Source organism: Echiichthys vipera (assembly GCF_963691815.1).
Source record: "Echiichthys vipera genome assembly, chromosome: 1".
Taxonomy (NCBI): Eukaryota; Metazoa; Chordata; class Actinopteri; order Perciformes; family Trachinidae; genus Echiichthys; species Echiichthys vipera.
In genome coordinates this window covers 16,686,496-16,706,175 of record NC_139826.1, presented here as the reverse complement: position 1 = coordinate 16,706,175, position 19,680 = coordinate 16,686,496, and the positions used below count along the sequence as shown (strand labels likewise).

At 38.6% G+C, this 19,680-nt stretch overlaps 2 protein-coding genes across 2 annotated transcripts; one reads left to right on the top strand and one right to left on the bottom strand.

Moving 5' to 3' along the window:
- Positions 1–762: 762 nt before the first annotated feature.
- wdr93 (WD repeat domain 93) lies at positions 763–5,907 on the top strand (the record flags this gene model as incomplete). Its single annotated transcript, XM_083919854.1, has 15 exons — positions 763–834; positions 1,268–1,469; positions 1,721–1,785; positions 2,009–2,087; positions 2,172–2,257; positions 2,831–2,915; positions 3,180–3,330; positions 3,577–3,647; positions 3,790–3,867; positions 4,012–4,146; positions 4,564–4,771; positions 4,897–4,957; positions 5,088–5,244; positions 5,443–5,629; positions 5,799–5,907. 15 exons carry the CDS (start codon positions 763–765, stop codon positions 5,905–5,907), a joined length of 1,746 nt encoding a protein of 581 aa, XP_083775980.1.
- Positions 5,908–9,390: 3,483 nt separating this feature from the next.
- On the bottom strand, positions 9,391–13,177 carry LOC310951558 (putative gonadotropin-releasing hormone II receptor; the record flags this gene model as incomplete). Its single annotated transcript, XM_083919841.1, is given in 4 exon segments — positions 9,391–9,917; positions 11,623–11,827; positions 12,588–13,138; positions 13,141–13,177. Coding segments are annotated over 4 exon segments (1,320 nt in total).
- Positions 13,178–19,680: the final 6,503 nt, after the last annotated feature.

The window sequence follows — 19,680 nt, the reverse complement described above, 5'->3', positions numbered from 1 at the left end:
TTAACCATTGTTAAAGACGTTACATTACCATCTATCATTATGTGAAAAGTCAACACTGGTCTACTCTCTAATATAATGGTTAAATGAGGGCTGCGCTGGCCTGACATGGAGCTTCCTAAGTTGGCCTACTTCACTACTTCACTGGCTTCGCAGACCTCCATGCGCATGGCAACGGTTGTCATGACGACCTGACATTAACAGCTTTCAACCCTCCTCAAGTGTCTACGGTGACAATTTAAGGTAAGACCGCTGGCATATGATGTGAAATGCAGTCGCACTTCTTAGTTGATATATTTTTACTCTCACAGCTAACCAAAAGTCACTATGACTTCTTTTCCGTTCTCACTGTGGATGGTGTAGCTAGCGTTAGCTGTAGCCTACGTTGTGTGGACATAGCTTATTAGCACTTATTAGCGCTAACACTGACATGCCTCTTTATCAGCCAGTAGCCTACACGTAATAACGTTAACCTTATTATTTTGCAATGCACCGTATAGTTCTGTACAGTTTTGATGCACTTCATAATTTCTGTTTCATGCAGAGGCAGATGTAGCCTACTTTTTAAGCCACAACATTCACTTGACAACTGGGCTGATTAAGTAGTGGCTTGTGTGGTCTGCATGGTTTGACACAACTTTGGACAAGACATTAAAGACAGTATCAATACTAACTCAAATTACCATGATCTGGTGCCAACCTATTATATATTCATCAGGTTAGGTGATGTCCATGTACACCAGCGGAGGTACCCCAGACTCAGATATGGAATCATCTTGCAAAACAGAGACATCCAGAAAGACAACACCTACTTTGGAACTGTCCGGTGCAACACAGGTACAGATGGGGAGTTTAAAATATTTATTCATGTTCAATGTCACATATTTGACAAACCATTTGCCGAAACCCTCCCTAAGCTGTGTATTATTGTGACCCCTGGCCAAATAATAAATATGTCCAACAGGCCCTACAGGCACACAAAGCTAATTCAATTCAATTTTTCAATTCAATTTTACTTATGGTGCCAAATCATAACACAAGTTATCTCACTTTACAGAGTAGGTATAGACCACACTCTATGACTTATTTATTATTTACAACAATTCCCCCGTAGAGTACGGTGGCATCGAAAACCTTCCCTTTAAGAGGCAGGAACGTCGGACAGACCCAGCTCTGTGGAGGACGGACATCAGTCTTGACCGGTTGGGTCATATGGTTTTTATTGTACCAATGAAAATAATATTTCTCACTGTTGTGACTCATCTATCAGCTTCCAGAGAGCACCAACTGCCTGGCGTGCTCTGAAGACGGCAGGTACCTCAGCCTGGGTCACTCCCAGGGATTGTCTGTGTGGTGTGCATCTACTCTAGTATGTGCTGCAGAGTGGCTGCAGGACAGACTGGAAATCACATCTATTCAAATGACCGGCATGGCTGAGACAGCCTATCTGCTCGGCACTGTTGATGATATGGGTGGGTACTAGTACGCCTCTCTTATTCCTCTCCTGCATAAAACATGTGCGTAGATAGTCAGATTTTCACAAACAAACAAATACAGATTCATTTTTATGTGTACAGTTAAAAAGTTCTATCTTGATGCTGAAGTCATGATTAATAATTATACTGAACTGAGACACTGAACAACACCTGTGAACTAAATGAAAGAGGGCAAACTGGAAAGTGTTGAAAATGTATCATCACACTGACATCATCTTCCACTGCAGGTGTTGCTAGAGTCTTTGCATATCACTGTGAAGGAATTCACCTGCTCAGTGTTCTAAACATCATGGTGCGTATTGCCAGTGTCATTTTTGAGATGTAACTTGTCATATTTTATTAGTCCACACCATCATTCCACTATTTTTATTTTCACCACAGAATTGTTTTTTAAGTTGTCAATAAGGATACTTACAGGAAGTTGATGATAAATCAAATTTGTCTTTTTTATGATTGTTTTGCAAAATATATAAAAAAAATTAAATAACAGTTTCAACCTTTTTTTTCAATATCAGGAAAATATCAACAAAAGGTGCATTTGCTTGACATTTGAACTGTCTGAAGGGGGAGAATACGGAGCTGCATCAATCAGCTGTAAGTACAAACTTTCAATTTGAGCTATTTTTTATTGCTTCATATTCAAATACTGATTCCCAAATATTTTTACATTTCTTTCAGGTAACGGTGCTGTTTGGCTCGAGGTCTATCGTTTCCCCTCAGAAGTATGGCTCAAAGAGATAGAGATGGCACTATCACAAAAACAGGTATAGTACTGAAATTTGATTGATAGGCTGAATAGTATGGATGACAGAACCTGACAAAATAAAAATAATAATATTAAATATATATATATATATATATATATATATATATATATATATATATATATATATATATATATAAAAATATATATATATATATATATATATATATATATATATATATATAAATATATATATATATATATACATTGAAATGCCCACCTAATGAACCAGAAATAATATTCAAATAAATGTAGTAAATGTATTAATACAAAGGGACAAATTCATATTTCTATTTAAATTAGATGGTTTGTTTAATTACCTTTGTATTAATTCCCATATTTATTTACTTTCCTGTTTAATTTTCCATTTTATTTTGTATTCATTTTGAAATGTTTTTTAATTTATTTTGTATTCATTTCAAATGAATTATTATTAATTATTCCTAGATTTAAAATAGAATGTGTATGTACTGTTATGCTGTACTGATATGCTGTGTTCATACAAATATGGCATTGAATTACTTCAATACTTTATTTTTAGAAATCTAATAATTTATTTATTTGTTATGCTCAGGACCCAAACTCATCTGAAGAGGTGAATGTTACAAGGTCTCCAGTTGCAGTGGTTATCAAAATCAAGCCACCCAAAATCCCAGCAGGTATATCTACAACAATGTATTGCAACTGAAGTGAGCTATGATTGAGCAGAGCGGAAATCCATGTGGGCGTGTGGTGAAGTGGAAATCCTGGTGTAGGTGCAGTGGGGAGTGTGTCTGCATCTATCTCTTTCTTTAATGACTAAAGTGTCCCAACAGATATTTCTGTTTTTTGCTGTTACTATTATAAGAATGAGTAAGACTATTATAAGCATGAGGACACATTCCAGTTACTCAGTATCCCAGCATGTTTCGGCTGTTTTGCAGGGACAGAATTGAATGATCCTCTCGAGATGTCGCAGGTGACAGACTTTTTTACACACTGTTTGGCTCTGGACACCAGCAGCAGGCTACAATGGGAGGAACAGTCTTTTGATACAGATGCAGGAAAAACAAAGGAAACAAATGAAAGCCCAAGGTACGATACATTTGACAATCAGCATTTCAAATTTGAGCTGATTTTATACATGTAATCCTTACATGGTCTTGTATAGAAGTCTTGGCATGAAATATATATATACTGTATATACGGTATATATATATATATATATATATATATATATACGGTGTATGTATGACAACTACTGAAACCAAAATTGACCCATTGGTAATGTTGTGTATGAACCATGTAAAGCATTAATCAGTTACATGGAATGTTTTTCAGATATTGCACCCAGCACTTTCTTCTGCCTTGCAGACAGTTTCCTGGTGACAGGAAAGCAAAGTCTCAGCCAGGTTTGTAATGCCAAATGTCGTCGCCATCTTATAAATCCCTATAGATTTGATCCTTCATATGTATTCATTCATGGCATTTTCAAGCCTGTAGTGTCAGGCCATGCTCCTATTAATCTCGTCTTAATCTCTGACCTTTCCTCAGTTGCTGTCTGTGTGTGGTGGAGTGGCAGCCATAATCTTCTTCAGTATTTGCTGCAAAAAACACCCAAAAACAAACCAGGTTAGGATATTTATGTGCTGGGTGCTCACATCTTTAAAACATCTTGCCTGTTGTTAATAGCTAACACCTACTGCCTACTTTTTTCTTTTTACAAGAAATGGTATTGGGTATACATTTATGGTTTTGACCCTTCTCTTTCTGAAGCAGATGTGGAACCCATGCCAGATGTGTTGTGGCCAAATGCAAAGGAAATCCTCTGCTCTGCTGTTAGTGGATGTACCCGCTACATAGCTCTTGGGCTCGATGATGCTTTGGTGTGTGTGTGGGACAGGCAGTCTGGTGAGCAAATCTTAAGAGGAGGTATCTCTAAAACTTTATCCAATCTGAACCCTGTGACGTTTAGCTTTAGCAATACAGTGTATTAGAGTTACTTAATTGAAACACCTTGATTGTCATGTTGTATAAAAAGCCAGAAATTTCAAATAACCTGCGAACAACACTCATATACTGTAGTATAGTATCCACATGTAGTTTAATTGTTTTGTATTTTCACACTTACATGATTATTTCTATAGAGCTCTTCGTCTCAGTTAGTTGTGAGATATTTTTAGGATTTCCCCAAAAGAAACATCACTGAACACTTAATGTGTGTGTGAGCGACTGACAAGCTGACAGACATTTTTTACCCTAAAAGGGTTTTGCAATATGAACAAGGCTATGACCTGTTTGATTCTCATGTCTTTGTCTTTTCCTCAGGGTCTCCATTGTCTTTTGTTTTAGTGTCAGCAACCGACAGCGCTTTCGTCAGGATACAATTTGTAGATTTCTGGCCCGAGTCTGCCGATGATTTCCAGACTTTTACCGCAGCAAAAGTCTATCTTTTGGTGTTGTGTAAAAGTGGAGCATTTCATACAGTTACAACAGGACGAGGGACACAATCCTGCTCAGTGCAGTTCTCTGAAAGGTTACCTGAGATTTCCATATTTACATATTTAATGTATGCATCTAACTTTTTTTCCAGCCAGATGAAATGCAATCATTTTGTACCAAACAAAACGGGTTTACACATCATTTCCTATATCTCAACAGGCCAAAAGACGGCAGGGACCTCCCAACTGTCACTGCATCAGTGCCGTTCCTGCAAAGTTTGGTAGAAACACTGTAATTGTTGATAAAAAAGTTTAAAGCTCATAGTATAAAATTAACTTCCTTAGAATTTACAGTATTAAACTTTTAACTGCTTCCTGCTGTCTTCTTTTTTTATTGTTTGCTTCAACTAGTCACTTGTGGTGCAAAGAAACGGAAAAATGTTCCTCCAAGATTTTATCAACAAAACCACTGTGTGCTTCTTGATTCCTCCCACAACTCATCGGATTGCCACTCCCTGTAAGCCTGTTTATGCTCTGAACACTCAACAGCAGACTCTGTTCATACAAGGTAAACCCAAAGACGTTTTTATTTGTTTTCTTTTGCATTACACCATAGAAGAAGCAAAGTATTGATGCTGGAATCACCGGTGACATGTATGACTTTCAGTAAGTTCATATCAAGATGGATATTTAAGCAAACAAGCTGCACAAACAGGATTACATACAACTGAACTATTTCAACTAAAGACTTTCATGTTTTACGCAGGTGATCAGGACCCCAGCTGCAGTGCGTCTTCTAAAGGAGGAAGCCAGAGTCAGCTTTTTATTTTCCGTTTTGGAGAGCCTGACATCATCAAGCAATATATTGTTTCACTTCCAGACTCTCTGCGACAACAAAACAGCCTGACTTGTGTCACTCTAGAGGAAACCTGTGATCTCTACCTCCAGCAAAGGTCTTTATGCAGCTATAATGTAAATATTTGATGTGCAGTTATTTCTGAAAATGTCCTCCCAAGATGAATCATATGATATGACTCCCATGCCAAAGACAAAGCACAAACAATTCATAGAGGAATGTTAAAGTAGTCTCTTGTTATGTGTTTACTGTTGTGTTGCGTGCAGAGCGATGTCTGTCGATGAAAGGAATAAAGCTATAACGCAGTCCTGGAGGCAGCTACAGGAAAGTGCAGCGATGGCACAACAGAGACACAACAGAGCTGAAGTCAGCTGAAGAAGTGCGACAAGTCTTTTTTCCACAAAGGTACTATTGTACGTAGTGTTTGTGTGCATGTTCATTTTAGCTTCTTTTTTCGTCCACCTTCACTACACTATTCTCCTTGACCCAAGGTGCTTATTTACACACGATGCATTTTTTACATATAGTATGTTTGCTGCAGTATAGTTTTTAAACAAATGTATAAAGTAAGTGAAAAAGATACCATATTTAGACATTGCATTGTAAATAGTTTTGAGTAGCGTTCAATCCAGTAACTGATGTTGCTGCTCTATAAATTATTAAATATAATATTTCCTTCGGGACACTAAATAATGAGGGCACTGCACATTGCAAAAAATTAGAGAATTCAGTAAAATGAATAAAGCCATGGCTGAATCTAAAGAAACAGTAAAAACATGTGAATTGGATCAAAGGTTGCAGGATTGTGTCCATTCGTTATGGTAAACTAGAAAATGAGTGAGGGAGAATAAGTTGCTGATGTATTTCTTTTTTATTATTGTCAGTTAAACCTCTTACAGCAACACTTTGACACTGTGCCTGTAAATGCACCCTCCACACAAGACTGTTAGTAAGCCTTTGTTTAATACTATCTCAAGGGTCAAAATTTGACTGCACATTACCAACATAACCTAATCTCCTATTTTCATTTGCTTTTAAGAACAATCAGACTGATTCATGGCTCTGGTACTGAATTTGTCTTACTGTACCAAAAGTAATGACATTGTTTCTTGTGTCGAATTTGGCAAATTTGTATATCTGTGGTGCTGGAAGGCCGTCTCTAATTAAAAGGATGAGTGTACTGATTATGACTGGGCCGTTTTCAGTCTTGGCATGCGGCCTTTTTGTTGCCTTTGGGGTCCTTGAATGTTTTTAGATGTAACGTGTTTAATATCAAAAGACACGAAAAAATAGGACAGGGGGCACAGATTTTGCTTAATATAATTCATTTGATTGAAATGACATAATCTGTCATGCAGCAGTCTTTAATAAGACCCATTCAGGGCATAGACTGTGTATACTATGAAAGTTTAGTTTCAGCGGTGATGAAGATGAGATGTTTATTTATTTTTTTTGTAACCTGACTCCGCCAGAGGGGTCGATTTACATGATTCTCATTTGCTCAGCATATCCATCTGGGAACTCTTGTTTGTAGATCTTTTGGGAAGGCGCAAATACTGGTTGCTGATTGGATAAACCATCTGTCTATCACCAACATACAGGCCAAATCAAACAATCAGATCAATGAAGTGTCAAAGTCATTTCATCACACTTAAATCCGCCTCAAGTCTTACGCTGATTGGTCGTTCGCTTGGCAAACTGCTCCAAATTTTCTCCGTTACACGTTACGAGACTGATGTGCGAGTAAAATACAATGGAGATCAGGATGGTCTCACAGGGCTAATGTTTTTGGCCTTTTCATGCCTTTATTTGAGAGGACAGCTTGAAAGGGTGACAGGAAACAGGAGAGAGCGAGAGACAGAAAGAAAGAGAAAGAGAGGGTGGCATGCAGCAAAGGGCCGCAGGTGGGAATCAAACCCCAGCCGCTGCGTCGAGGACTTTCCGCCTCCATACACGGCACTGAGCCACCAGGCGCCCCAAGAAGCGATGTTTTATTGTGTAGCTCACAGGAAAATATAATAAACCATTTCTTTGCAATAAACCAAAGGCAGAAACTTTGCATTTTTAGGTTCATGCACACATAACAAAAATGGTTTTATGTATGTAAAAGAGACTTTCACATTAAAGGGAGCATAATCAGCATATACATCCATATTTATTGAGTACTTGGGTAACAGCAAATTAGAGGAATAGGTAAAATGGGCTTACAAAGTCACAATATTTTAATGTTAGATACCTCATTTGAATTTCTAAAAAGCTTTTCCGAGGGTGGATGCCAAAGGGTCAAACATCATTGAGAGCGTAAGGACAGCACAGGGGCTCTATTAAAAGAGCCTGGCATTTGTTATATCATATTTAAGGGGCGGGGGATGCGGCGGTGGCCTCTTAAATTTGAGTATGAGGCAGAGACATCACTCTAATCCTTCATGTTCTTTAGTAAGTTGTTAGTAAACATTCAAAAACAAACCTGCAACTGTCATCACTCCCAGCTTCAAAGCCACTTTAAATGTTCATCCTTTCCCAGGACATACAAGCCTTTTGATACATTGATTTTTCTCCCTGACATAAACAAACATTTCTTAGCAAAAGCTAAGGTCCAAACAAAACAGCATTAATTAAAGTGGCAGCAATTTGCTTGTCACAGCTTCCACAGAAGCTAAATGACTGCCTGTTGAAAGTTATGGTATACCACCCACATGTTGGTATGGCAGCTCTTAGCTGAACACTTGTATAAAATGTATAAGGTAACATTTTCATATAAGGACCAATTTTTTCCAATCCTGGTTGCACACTGTATGTATTTATTATTGAAATGATGTGGTGTACTCAGTTTCACATTCAGGAAGAGTAAATGCATGCAGAAAAGGTTAATGAAAGATGGGTGCTATGGGCATCAATTTAAAGAATGCATATGGTTTTTTATCTCAGTTTGAAATTATTGTAGTAGAAAGTGACCAATCAACTCTCTGACATAAGGCCCAGGGCTGAAATACACCACTTAACCAAGGTTAAATACTTTATCTAGCTTCATCATTTATTTTCTAAGACATGAAAATTGCTGCAATTTTCACCGATTCAGATTTTCTTTTAGAGTTATGTGTATATGATATGTTGCTCAATAAATCATGTTTTTTGAAAAATGAAATAAAGTATTTTATTACAGTACTTCTAAAGTTGCTTGTCATGTGCAATCTCCCACTTGTCTGTATTTGGTGTCCTGAACATAAGAAGAATTAATGTTTTCTTCCAATTGAGTTGAGGACTATTTGAATTAATGAATTGAATACATTTGTTATCTCTGCCATATTTTCACAGTTTAAGGTTAAAAAAATGGCCTTTGCATTTAGATGCTGTGACTCATCACTGATTAGCAACAGCAGAGCCCTCGGGGATCCTACTGCTACTAATCACTACAGACAAGCAGTGTGTGCATATCAGAGATCTGCATTGCAACAGTTTACTATTTCAACTATATTTGATCATTACTCTCTCCGCACGGCTTGTTGTAATTTTACCTTTGAAAATTAGCAACATTTCCAAAATCAATGGATTCACAATAGACTCTAAAATCCTAGTGAATAAATTTAATTCAAAATGACCACAAGTTACTGTGTACAGAGCACTGAACATTCCTTTATTACAAAAGCGTATTATGTTAGTGTAGTGTGATCTTCGTATTTGTTTAATGAAGCTTCGCCTCTTTATGGAAATACAAAACTCTGTGTTTTCTAAGCAATGGCAGATGTGAGTTTTGGGAAGAAGCATGTCACAAATACTGGAAGAATACACACACCAGACAGTCACACAAATAAACTGGAATAAATAAAACAGTAATAAAAACTCCACCCCGTACTCTCCTCATATGATGCTCTCAGGGCTGGACTGGTTGGGATCCCTCTCTGCACAATTGTCTGCAGTTAAAAATCTACTTCTTGGATACGTCGACTCTGCTCTGCTATGGTTATCAATGCACAACATGAACCTCTCCGGGCTCGCTGGGCTCACGTCTCTTTTCAGTGTCAAAGAGGCGGCAGCACAAGTGAAAGATCCGGTTAAAACTGTGGTGTTGTCCAGGTCAGACGCAGTGGCGGTGTTACAACAAAACCACCGGAGCCCCCTTCTGAAATGAATGGTAAACAGGCCGTAGATGACTGGGTCCAGGCAGGCGTTGACAAGCCCAAAGATGAACAGGATGTGGGTCAGTGAGTGGGAGACCTTTCCCTCCAGGTCAGCGGGGAAGAACCAGTACCACAGGCCCAGCAGGTAGTATGGAGTCCAGCAGATAATGAAAGATGAGACGATCACAATACTCATTTTTAAAGTTCTCATCCGAGCTCTGGGGATGTTATTCTTTGAACACCGCAAATGCACTTCATTGGAGGGCACTAGGAGCAGAACAGATGATGGACACAAAACAGTACACATTATACAAGGCTTGAATGCAAACGAATAATTAATATATTACTGTATTTGATATACTGTATGCAAAATGTAGCAGTAATATTGGCTTTGGCATTCAGATTTAGTGTAAAATGTAATTTCTCACAATAAGGAGTAGTTCACTCATGGGAATTCCTTTCTTTGGGTTCACTTTTAGAGGGATTGGAAAGAGAAAAAAATGTGGAAGGCCCGATCGAAATCAAATCAGGTGTAGGTGAGTTTCTCATTTATAATACAGGTAGTTGTGGTGTTATTGGGCCAGGTAAGGTTTCTGTGAGATTTCTGCTAAGAGCTCTGAAAAACATTTTATTGTAATAAAAAAATGTTTTTATCGTCAGTCACACTAGTGATGCTTTGAGCTAAATGCTAACGTCAGCATGCTAACAACCACATGCTCCCAATTACAATGTTAACGTGAAAGTTTAGCAGGTATAATACAGGGTTCCTACGCAGTTTGGAAAAGTATGGAATTTAATTTGGGTAATTTCAAGGTCTGGATATGTTTGGAAAAAGGGATAAGAGTATGGAAAAATGTTTGTGTTGTTTCCAGACTATTATCTTATAAATATATATTAATATATACATATAAACAAGTTTACTAATGCAACACAGCCCACCTGTAGATGATATGAAACTAATAAAGCTGGCTGTAGAATGGTGTCAGCTTACCACGGTTACCATGGTTACCGTGCGACTGCGATTCTCATTTATTACATTTTTTTCATAGGTGCCGTCTACATTTTATTCATGATTTATTCATTTATTCATCATTTTATTTATTTACAAGTATGTTTACTCCATCTAATAGCCATTGAAGCAAAGACTTATGTTTCCATGTAGTTCCCTGGTTAATTGTTCATCCCTACTGTTACTGTCTATAGGGGTTTCAGGTTCACAGTTATTCATTTCATTCTTTAAGCATTTAGCTTAATGTGCATTGAACATGTCTCAGTTTGGAGTTCATTCACTTATATGAGCTACAATACGTAGGTTAAAATGTCTTCGAATTACTTGGCAACGTAATGGCATACATAGTCAGGATTTAACATATGTGTTAAAAGTTGGATTTTAGAACCATTTATTGACAGAAGCATCTAACAATTGGTATTCAGATGTTTAATATTCACTGAAAAATCCACAGAAAAGTCTGCAATTCTGAGTCTGGAAAATTAGTAGGAAGCCTGATAATATTTACCATGTCCACCTAGTATGTCGGCATGACAACAATATGGCTTTTCACAATGCACTTAGGCCTAGGCTAAGGGAGCTAAAGCAGTCACTCTGGTACAATCATGGCACGTTAAGATTTCACGGCCAAATTTCATGTCACTCATTTCATCCAATATCTCTCAAAATGTGTAAAAAAATAAATAAATGTAAACCCTCATGGTGGCCAAGTCAAATTCCTGTGTGTCCATTGATGCATTTGGTGAATAAAAGCGATTCTGATTCTAATGACACAATGGATGTGATTAAAGTAACTTCCACTTAGGCCCTACAGCTCTGTGTGGGCAGAAGAGCAGACATCATTAAATCACCTAACAAACTGTCCAGCTTACTAATAAAATGGTCAAACTAAATGCAGCAGCAGTTGTTATATGAAAGCTAACTACTGAAGGGAACTGAGCTTAAGACCCCATTTGAACTCACAGTTGTTATTTTTCAGTCGTTTGGAGATCTCACAGAAGATCCTGGTGTAGCAGGTGATCATGATGACCAGAGGCAGCAGGAACAGGCAAGAAAAAGTGAACATGTTGTAGGCCGTTTCATGCCAGTGAGAGGCAAAACTTCCATGTGTGGTACACTGAGTGAAGACCTCAGGATAGATGATGGTCACATTGTGAAAAAGGAACATCTAAAGGAGGGGAAGGAACAGTATTTAAAGTCACTGAGATAACACCTATGCCTTCTCCCATGTGTTTGGTGGATAACGTCATTCAGCAATAACTTATGTAGAGCTGTCTCAGGACATGAAGTGTAATAAGCAGTCTGATAAAAAGTTGTGTGATACCTGTTTCTGAGATGGGTTAGGATTGTTTATGTATTGACCTGTTTGTTGGCTGCACTAGAACAATACATACACATTTTGCACATATTTAAAGGTCCCATATGCTAATTTTCAGGTTAATACTTAGTGTATATTGTGGTTTTCTACTGGAACATGTTTACGTGCTTTAATGTTCAAAAAACATCTTATTTTCCTCATACTGTCTGTCTGAATATCTGTCTGAAAAGAGGAAATCATCTGTTGGAAGAGGGCATTTAGTTGGTGGTCTGTTGAATTCCCCCTCCGTCCGAAACGCTCTGTTTTAGCGCCTCTCTTTAAGATCCCCTGTCAAAAAAGGCTAGTCTGCTTGGACAGAGTTCCCGGGTCTTTTGCACTCTCTAGTTGTGACATTACAACTGAACAGAAGTACTGACAGCTCATTTAAAGGCACAGCCTCACAGTGTATTTCTCTGTGGAGCGTTTTGATACTTTCACAGTACTTACAGCACCTGTTTTCCAATCAAAAAAGTTGTTGTTTTTTTTGACAATATGGGACCTTAAATGAAAACCTGAAAACAAACCCTGGTTTAATGAAAATGGTGTCCACAGCTGGGACACCTGACCTCACCTGAGGGACTGACAGCACGACACTCATGCCCCACGCCACAGTCAGCATGACTCTGTTCCTCTTCCTGGCTTTACTGATGGCCAAAGGGTTGAGGATGGCTGACTGCCTATCAAGACTGATCACCATGGTGACAAAGGCGCAGGAGTACATCGCCTGCAGCTTGAGAAACATCAGTAGCCTGCAGACAAAGTCTCCAGCAAGCCACTGGACTGTGATGTTCCACACGGCGTCCACAGGCATCACGATGAAGGTCACCAGCAGATCAGCCACCGTCAGGTTGATTATCAGCACCCTGACGTGGGATTTGCGTTTCCCATCTCTGTGTGCTGCCCACAGCACAGCCAGGTTACAAAATGCTGAAATGCCACAGAGAATGCAGGTAATAATCACTCTGACTTTGGCTGCTGTGGTAAATGTGGGGAGCTGCAGGGAATCATCTCCCGTCGTCCAGTTGGTAGTGGGCAAGGTGCAGTTGCAGCTGGCATTCAGTTGGTGGTCTGTTGTCAGGTGATACATGATTGCTGCAGAGTCACACAGAGTGGTGTTCATTGTCTGAGGCTTGCAGAAGCAACATTCTGCTCATCCACCATGAAGATTAATGCTAGTAAAAGTAAAGAGAAGAGGCAATCAAGGTTCAGGATGGATGAGTCACCAGCCATGAACTGTGCAACAGTGCAGGTCATCGCAACACATTTGTGTTACAAAAGAAACACATGAATGAATAATACATATCTCTAAAACATCTCATCAAGGGGAAATAATGTGCATATATATGGAGTGTTTCTCACAAATCGGTGAGGTGGATAGATGAAGCCCACAAACTGTGAGGAACATGGAAATCATGAATTCAGTAGCATTACAGTATACATTTAGTTAGTATAAGCATAAACTTCTTAACAACATGGAAACAGGAAGGATACAACCTTTTTTTAGATGTATTAATAGATGTAATAAATGAGTTTACTGTTTGAGAATTGAAAACACGGGGATCACCATATAATTCATTTTTGTTTTGTGAGCCCAAACTAAAATTGTTTCCCAATAAACTGCAACAAGAAAGGAATCTGCATATGTTTGACGGATTTTAAATGCAAATGAATTTCAGTCCACTGGTTGTTGTTCATTGTCCCCGCTGGTGTATTTAGTAAATGCTGAGCGGTCTCTGTTATAAGTCAAGATTGTGTTGCCCACACATGCATCACTGACATCAGACCACTGTCTGGTTGTACAGTCAGTGTTTCAGAGTGATCCCTACAAAAAATAAATGAACTTTTTTATCTTAGACCATTCTTTTTTTTCTTTATTGTTTTTCTTTGTGCTTTGAGTATTTCCGTTTTATCTTACTTACTATATTTCTACTATTACTACTACATTTCAGAGGTAAGTATGATCGTTTTTACTCCATTTATCTCATAAACAGTTCCTAGTTCCTTTACAAATTCAGATTAATTATATGAAATATAAACCAACGCAAATCATTTTGATGTATTATTATAGAACAAACTACCCATCAGTGTAAACAGTAATTTAAATGAGCTCCGCTTGTACCAGCTGCAGCATTATAGTGATAAACACATTAATGCATCAGTAATATAATCCAATTATATATTTTATTCTGAAACTGGTCATTCTGAACAAGGAGTACTTTTATGTTTGGTTCTTTAAATATTGTTTGATGCTAAAACCTTTATATGCTACTTTTACTGAAATAAAATATATCACTATTTCTTCCTCCACTGCATGTTGGTAAAATACATAACATTATAGCCTAAACGATGTTCATGTATGTTCATATATTAAAAGTGTTGTGCAAAGCACCGGTTCATTTAAGCGTAATTACGCACACGAGCTTCACCCATCCAGTCTCGAATTAGATCGCAGTGAAAACAAGCGAATATTGATTTAAGAAATGTAACGAAACCTCACATGCACTGCTGATAATTAAACCCGAAATAGTCTTTACAGATCATGCAGATATTCAAATGTCAAGAATGTGTGAATAACATTAGCTATGAAAGCCAGATCTTACTGAATATCCCTTACACAAATATGTGTGTGGATTTTGCGCACAGTTGTTTTTTATCCACACATTTGACACTAAAAGTTCACGTTCAACCCCAAATCACATTTAAACCAAAACTATATCATATCCCCTCTGTGTAGCCTAAGCCTATCTTGACATGTGTAAAAGGAAACTTACGTTTATGTGCAGGTGCTCATGGTGAGAGCGGACTGTGGATTTAGCCTTTGCGCACCTCTGGGACCCCAAATACTTAAAAACCTTCCACACGTAGCTCCTCCGCTGTCTACTGCGTCCAGAGCGCTTCCAGCCGCTCCACTTTTATCCACATACCAATCAGAGCCATGCCACAAAAAAACTCCGGGGTGTGGCCTGACTTCAACTCCATATTCATTGACATGTTTATTAGAAAATAAAATAAATAGCCCATATATGAGAGCGAATAAATGTCAGGAAACGTTAAAATGATAAAATCACATTTGAATGTCTGCGTGCTGTTTGAAACCCTCCAGTAAAAGCTGTAGCCTATGATGAGACATGATTCATGAGACATGACACAGGCAGCTGAGACTGCTGCCTGAAAAACAAGATTCTCTTTGAATATGACAAACATTTCTGCAAAAAAAAAAAAAAAACAAGATCAGAGTCTGTCAGCTGAATATGAAAATCAGCTCATAGACAGTGTGGTGCTTTTAAGTTACTAACACCATAAATCTCAGATAATCATCATTACTCAGAAAAGGTTGCCATACTTGCCAAGCATGTGGCAAACGTTTCCCATAATTCTCACAATTTGGGAATAGATAATAACAGAAGTGGGTTAAAGCTTCTCATTTGAAAGGCTGAACTCAGCACAACCCAGACTCAGACTCAGATGTGGTACATGTTGTGCACTAAAATCGCAGAATGGTAAGTGTAGTTAGTATCTTTTATTAGTTTCTGTTGTTTGTTAGTGTGTCAGTGGCTGACAGCTGTGATGACAGTGGGGTTTCTCTCGGTACTGACAGTCCACTCTGCTCCGAAGGTTTTAGGGTTCTTTGCCGGTGTTGTGTCGACGTTCTTCCCCCGTCAAATAAGGTTTCACATATTAGACAGCGATTGGTTAACGGATTAGTGACATTGCAACTAATACATAAGAATTTCAAATTTCAGAGAAGAGCACAGACATCTCCTCCTTCACTTTGCACAGATACAAGTCACTATAGTCGGTGTAAGACATTTTAGAGGACAGAAACAGCAGAGAAACACCTTCAGCTTCACTATTAACCTATATCAGAGAAAACCTTTAGGGTGATGTTACCAAATTATAAGGCCTAGTAAAGCCAACACCATATACTATATTATAAGTTGAAGCATGTGACATTCCTCTGACCTCTTGCTTTTTGGGGTCAACTTCCTTCCCAACCCCATGTGATGTCGTGTGACTACCACAGCAAGGTTTCTGCACTGATTGCTTTGACTTATCAGTGGGGAAGTTGCTGTTTTTTTTAATTCTGTCCCAATTTTCCTGATATCCCAATCTAGGATATTCATATGTAGCTGGAGCCAGAGCTGATTAGCTTAGTTTAGCATAGCATAAAGACTGGAAATTATCTCTGTCCAAAGTTAACAAATCCACTAGCAACTAAAACGTTAATGGCGTTATATCTTTTTTTGTTTTATCTGTACGAAAAACAAAGCGCAAAAACGTCAATTTGTTGCTGTTTGGGGGTTATTTCCCAGAATATGTCTTGCAGTTGCCAGGCAACCAGCTTAGCCTACAGGAAGTTAGTGGTCATGGCCAAGAAATGGACTGAATCACTGTGACTACGCACTAACAACAATTTATTGCAGAGAAATGTGAATATTAATGCTAACCTGTCTATTTGTGTTGTCAATTACAGCCGTAACTGTACGATATATATATAGTTATATCTGACCTATCTGATGTTTCTGCTGTGCATATTTTATGTGCTGTGTTATTGTGCTAGTGTCTTTGATAAAACAAATTTAGCATTACAAACAGTGACATCTCACCACCGGTCAGACTAACTGTTAGTTTAGATCTCCGTTACTATTAGATCTCCAACCTATCCTTAGTGAAAGTCTTGTTGTTAATGAGATGTGAAAGATCAAACAGTCATTAGATGAATGGGATGAGAGAGAGTTATTGTAAACAAACATTGTGATTGGGTCTATAGTCCAGCATATTAACATTTTTACACTGGGTGCTGGTACGGTTGGTGGATTTTGTTGCCTTTGGAAAGAACTGTTTCACCCAGTTTTCAGTCTTTATGCTAAGCTAAGCTAACATTTGAAATCTGAGAGAAATCTACATCTACTAATAAAATGTTTACGGTGAGTTTAATACTCATGACCGTGTATCTAAGTGCTGGCCTGTTTCCATGGTAATGTCTCACTAAGGGTTTTTATACATAAAATGCGTCACATTTGCGGCCAGGCAAAGACTGCAACTTGACAACCTTTCTTTGTGAAACCGAGGCGTAATATTCTTACTTTTCCAGAAGATGGCTTTATGAAATAGCCGTAAACATGTGACGTGACGTGTAGTACAAAGTTGGGTGTACAGTAATGTACAACATGCATCGGAAGAAGTTAGCCAAGTGATCTGATAATTCACAAGATTCTCTGCCGTCAACATTTCATGGTTTTCACAGGCTTTCCAGTTGCTCATCACGATGGTCGATATTTTGTGGTCTCTCCTTCCTGTGATCAGATGTTTCCTGCTTTTTAAACTCATGGCTGTGGGTCGCACAACAGGTCACGTCATCAACACCCTGTCACACCTGTGCTGCAAAGCCACATCCACTCTATTTATATTAAAATTGAGCCACCAATATGTGTAGGGTCTGAGCTGTCACATTAAGATGCTATATATATATATATATATATATATATATATATATATATATATATAATATATATATTGTACCTTGGTCTGTCTGAATTCAAGGACCAGGCGGCAAAAAAGGCAGCCAAATGTCCATCTTACAGTTCAGTGTAAAAAACACCTACTGAAAGTTGAAAACAGGTAAAGTCAAGGAAGGTAGCTGATAGGGATTAATTAAATTAATCAAATTAGTTAAAACAATCAACCGACATTCTTCCTTCTTCCATACATTCCAATTTAAAAGCTTTATGAATACTAAATAGAAAAAGTGAGTAGTGAATTACACAATCAAAAGTACATCATATGGTGCCAAGCTGTGGGGGGTTATAAAGTGTGCGCACATTCATGGCCTAGTAAGGGAGATAAATTACCCGTCTGCTCTGTCAAGTATTATTGTTTGATAATTCCTTAAAATGATCAATGTCAGGTTGAATCTTTGTCCATGCAAGCGCATGTCAGCTTGATTTCAGTAGCAAGTAAACCACCACACATTTAAATAAAAAACCACAAGTGTTTGCAGTAGTGTGAAAAGAAATACTTAAGGTTCAAAGTTATCATTATTGCTCCCATAGGGGAAATTAGTTTTACAGTCAGGGTTCACATATAAACAGAATACAAAAAGACAACAACAACACAGCACAGAGCTAGAGCAGGGAAATGGAAAATCACACAAAAGTAAAAGTACACATGTAATTACGTTTCTTTGTACACTGCTAGGACCCGGGATACAAATCATGTGTCAACATGGTCTGAATGACAACAAAGAACCTTGAACCTTCAAGAAATCACAGAAAGTGCAAGGAAAGCAGGAAGAGTGCTTTTTTCTAATAAGCATATCAAGAGCATTTGGGATGAAGAAGACATGGAATCTCTTAGTCCTAATCTATTCTTGTTGGACAGATTTAGATTTACAAACCAAGCAAGTAATACAAAAGTAATCTCTAAAGACACAAATCATCATCTCAGAAAAACAACGTGTTTTTGCACACAAAAGTGTGCGTGCATAAATAGGCCAGAGCTGGATTGTGATCTCATGAGTCATTTCTTTTTCCCCTGAGGCCCAATTCACACCAAATCAGGCGCCACAAAACTGAATCATAATCAACTTTTGGACAAAACACAATGGAGACACAAATGGGCCATTTAAGTGACACTCCCACAATGCTGCACAATCCTGCGCGAATCGCCACAACGCCTGATTTGGTGTGAATGCAGTCTGTGGGTGGGTGGTCTGCACCATTTTGCGAATTATGCCTGCATTCATACAGCACATTCTTCTTATTTATATGAATTAGATTGAGGTATTAAATAAACAGTACCAGATGAAGCCAACGCTTGGTCCAATCAGTAATATTTTTTGCAGTGCCTCTCAAGAAACAATCACTGTTCTTTTGAAAGCGCTGAAATGGAACAATGATATTATAAATCAGAGACATTGGAGAGCCCGTGTCTATTCATTTCCTCAGTTTCCTGTTTGTAGCTGACAGGAGTGGCACCCAGTGTGGTCTTCTGCTGTTGTAGCCCATCGTCTTTATGGATGCTCTACTTCAGTGGTTCGCAAACTTTGTACATGACGTACCACCTCAGAAAATATCAGGCTCTCTCATTAACGAACAAAAATATTACAGGGAATGCTAAACTTCTTTTAAATTACATTTCACAGATCTTAAACGTTAAAGTATTTTCAGTCCTTACCCCAAGTGAAGGAGTTCAAGTAACTCGGAATCATGTTCACGAGTGAGGGGACGATGGAGCGTGAGTTTGGCCGGAGAATTGGAGCAGCGGGGGCGGTGTTGTAGTCACTCTACCGCACCGTTGTGACGAAAAGAGAGCTGAGCCGGAAGGCAAAGCTCTCGATCTACCGGTCAATCTTCGTTCCTACCCTCACCTATGGTCATGAAAGCTGGGTCATGACCGAAAGAACGAGGTCGCGGGTACAAGTGGGCGAAATGGGTTTTCTCAGGAGGGTGGCTGGAGTCTCCCTTAGAGATAGGGTGAGAAGTTCAGCCATCCGTGAGGAACTCGGAGTAGAGCCGCTGCTCCTTAGAGTTGAAAGGAGCCAGTTGAGGTGGTTCGGGCATCTAGTAAGGATGCCCCCTGAGCGCCTCCCTAGGGAGGTGTTCCAGGCACGTCCAGCTGGGAGGAGGCCTCGGGGAAGACCCAGGACTAGGTGGAGAGATTAT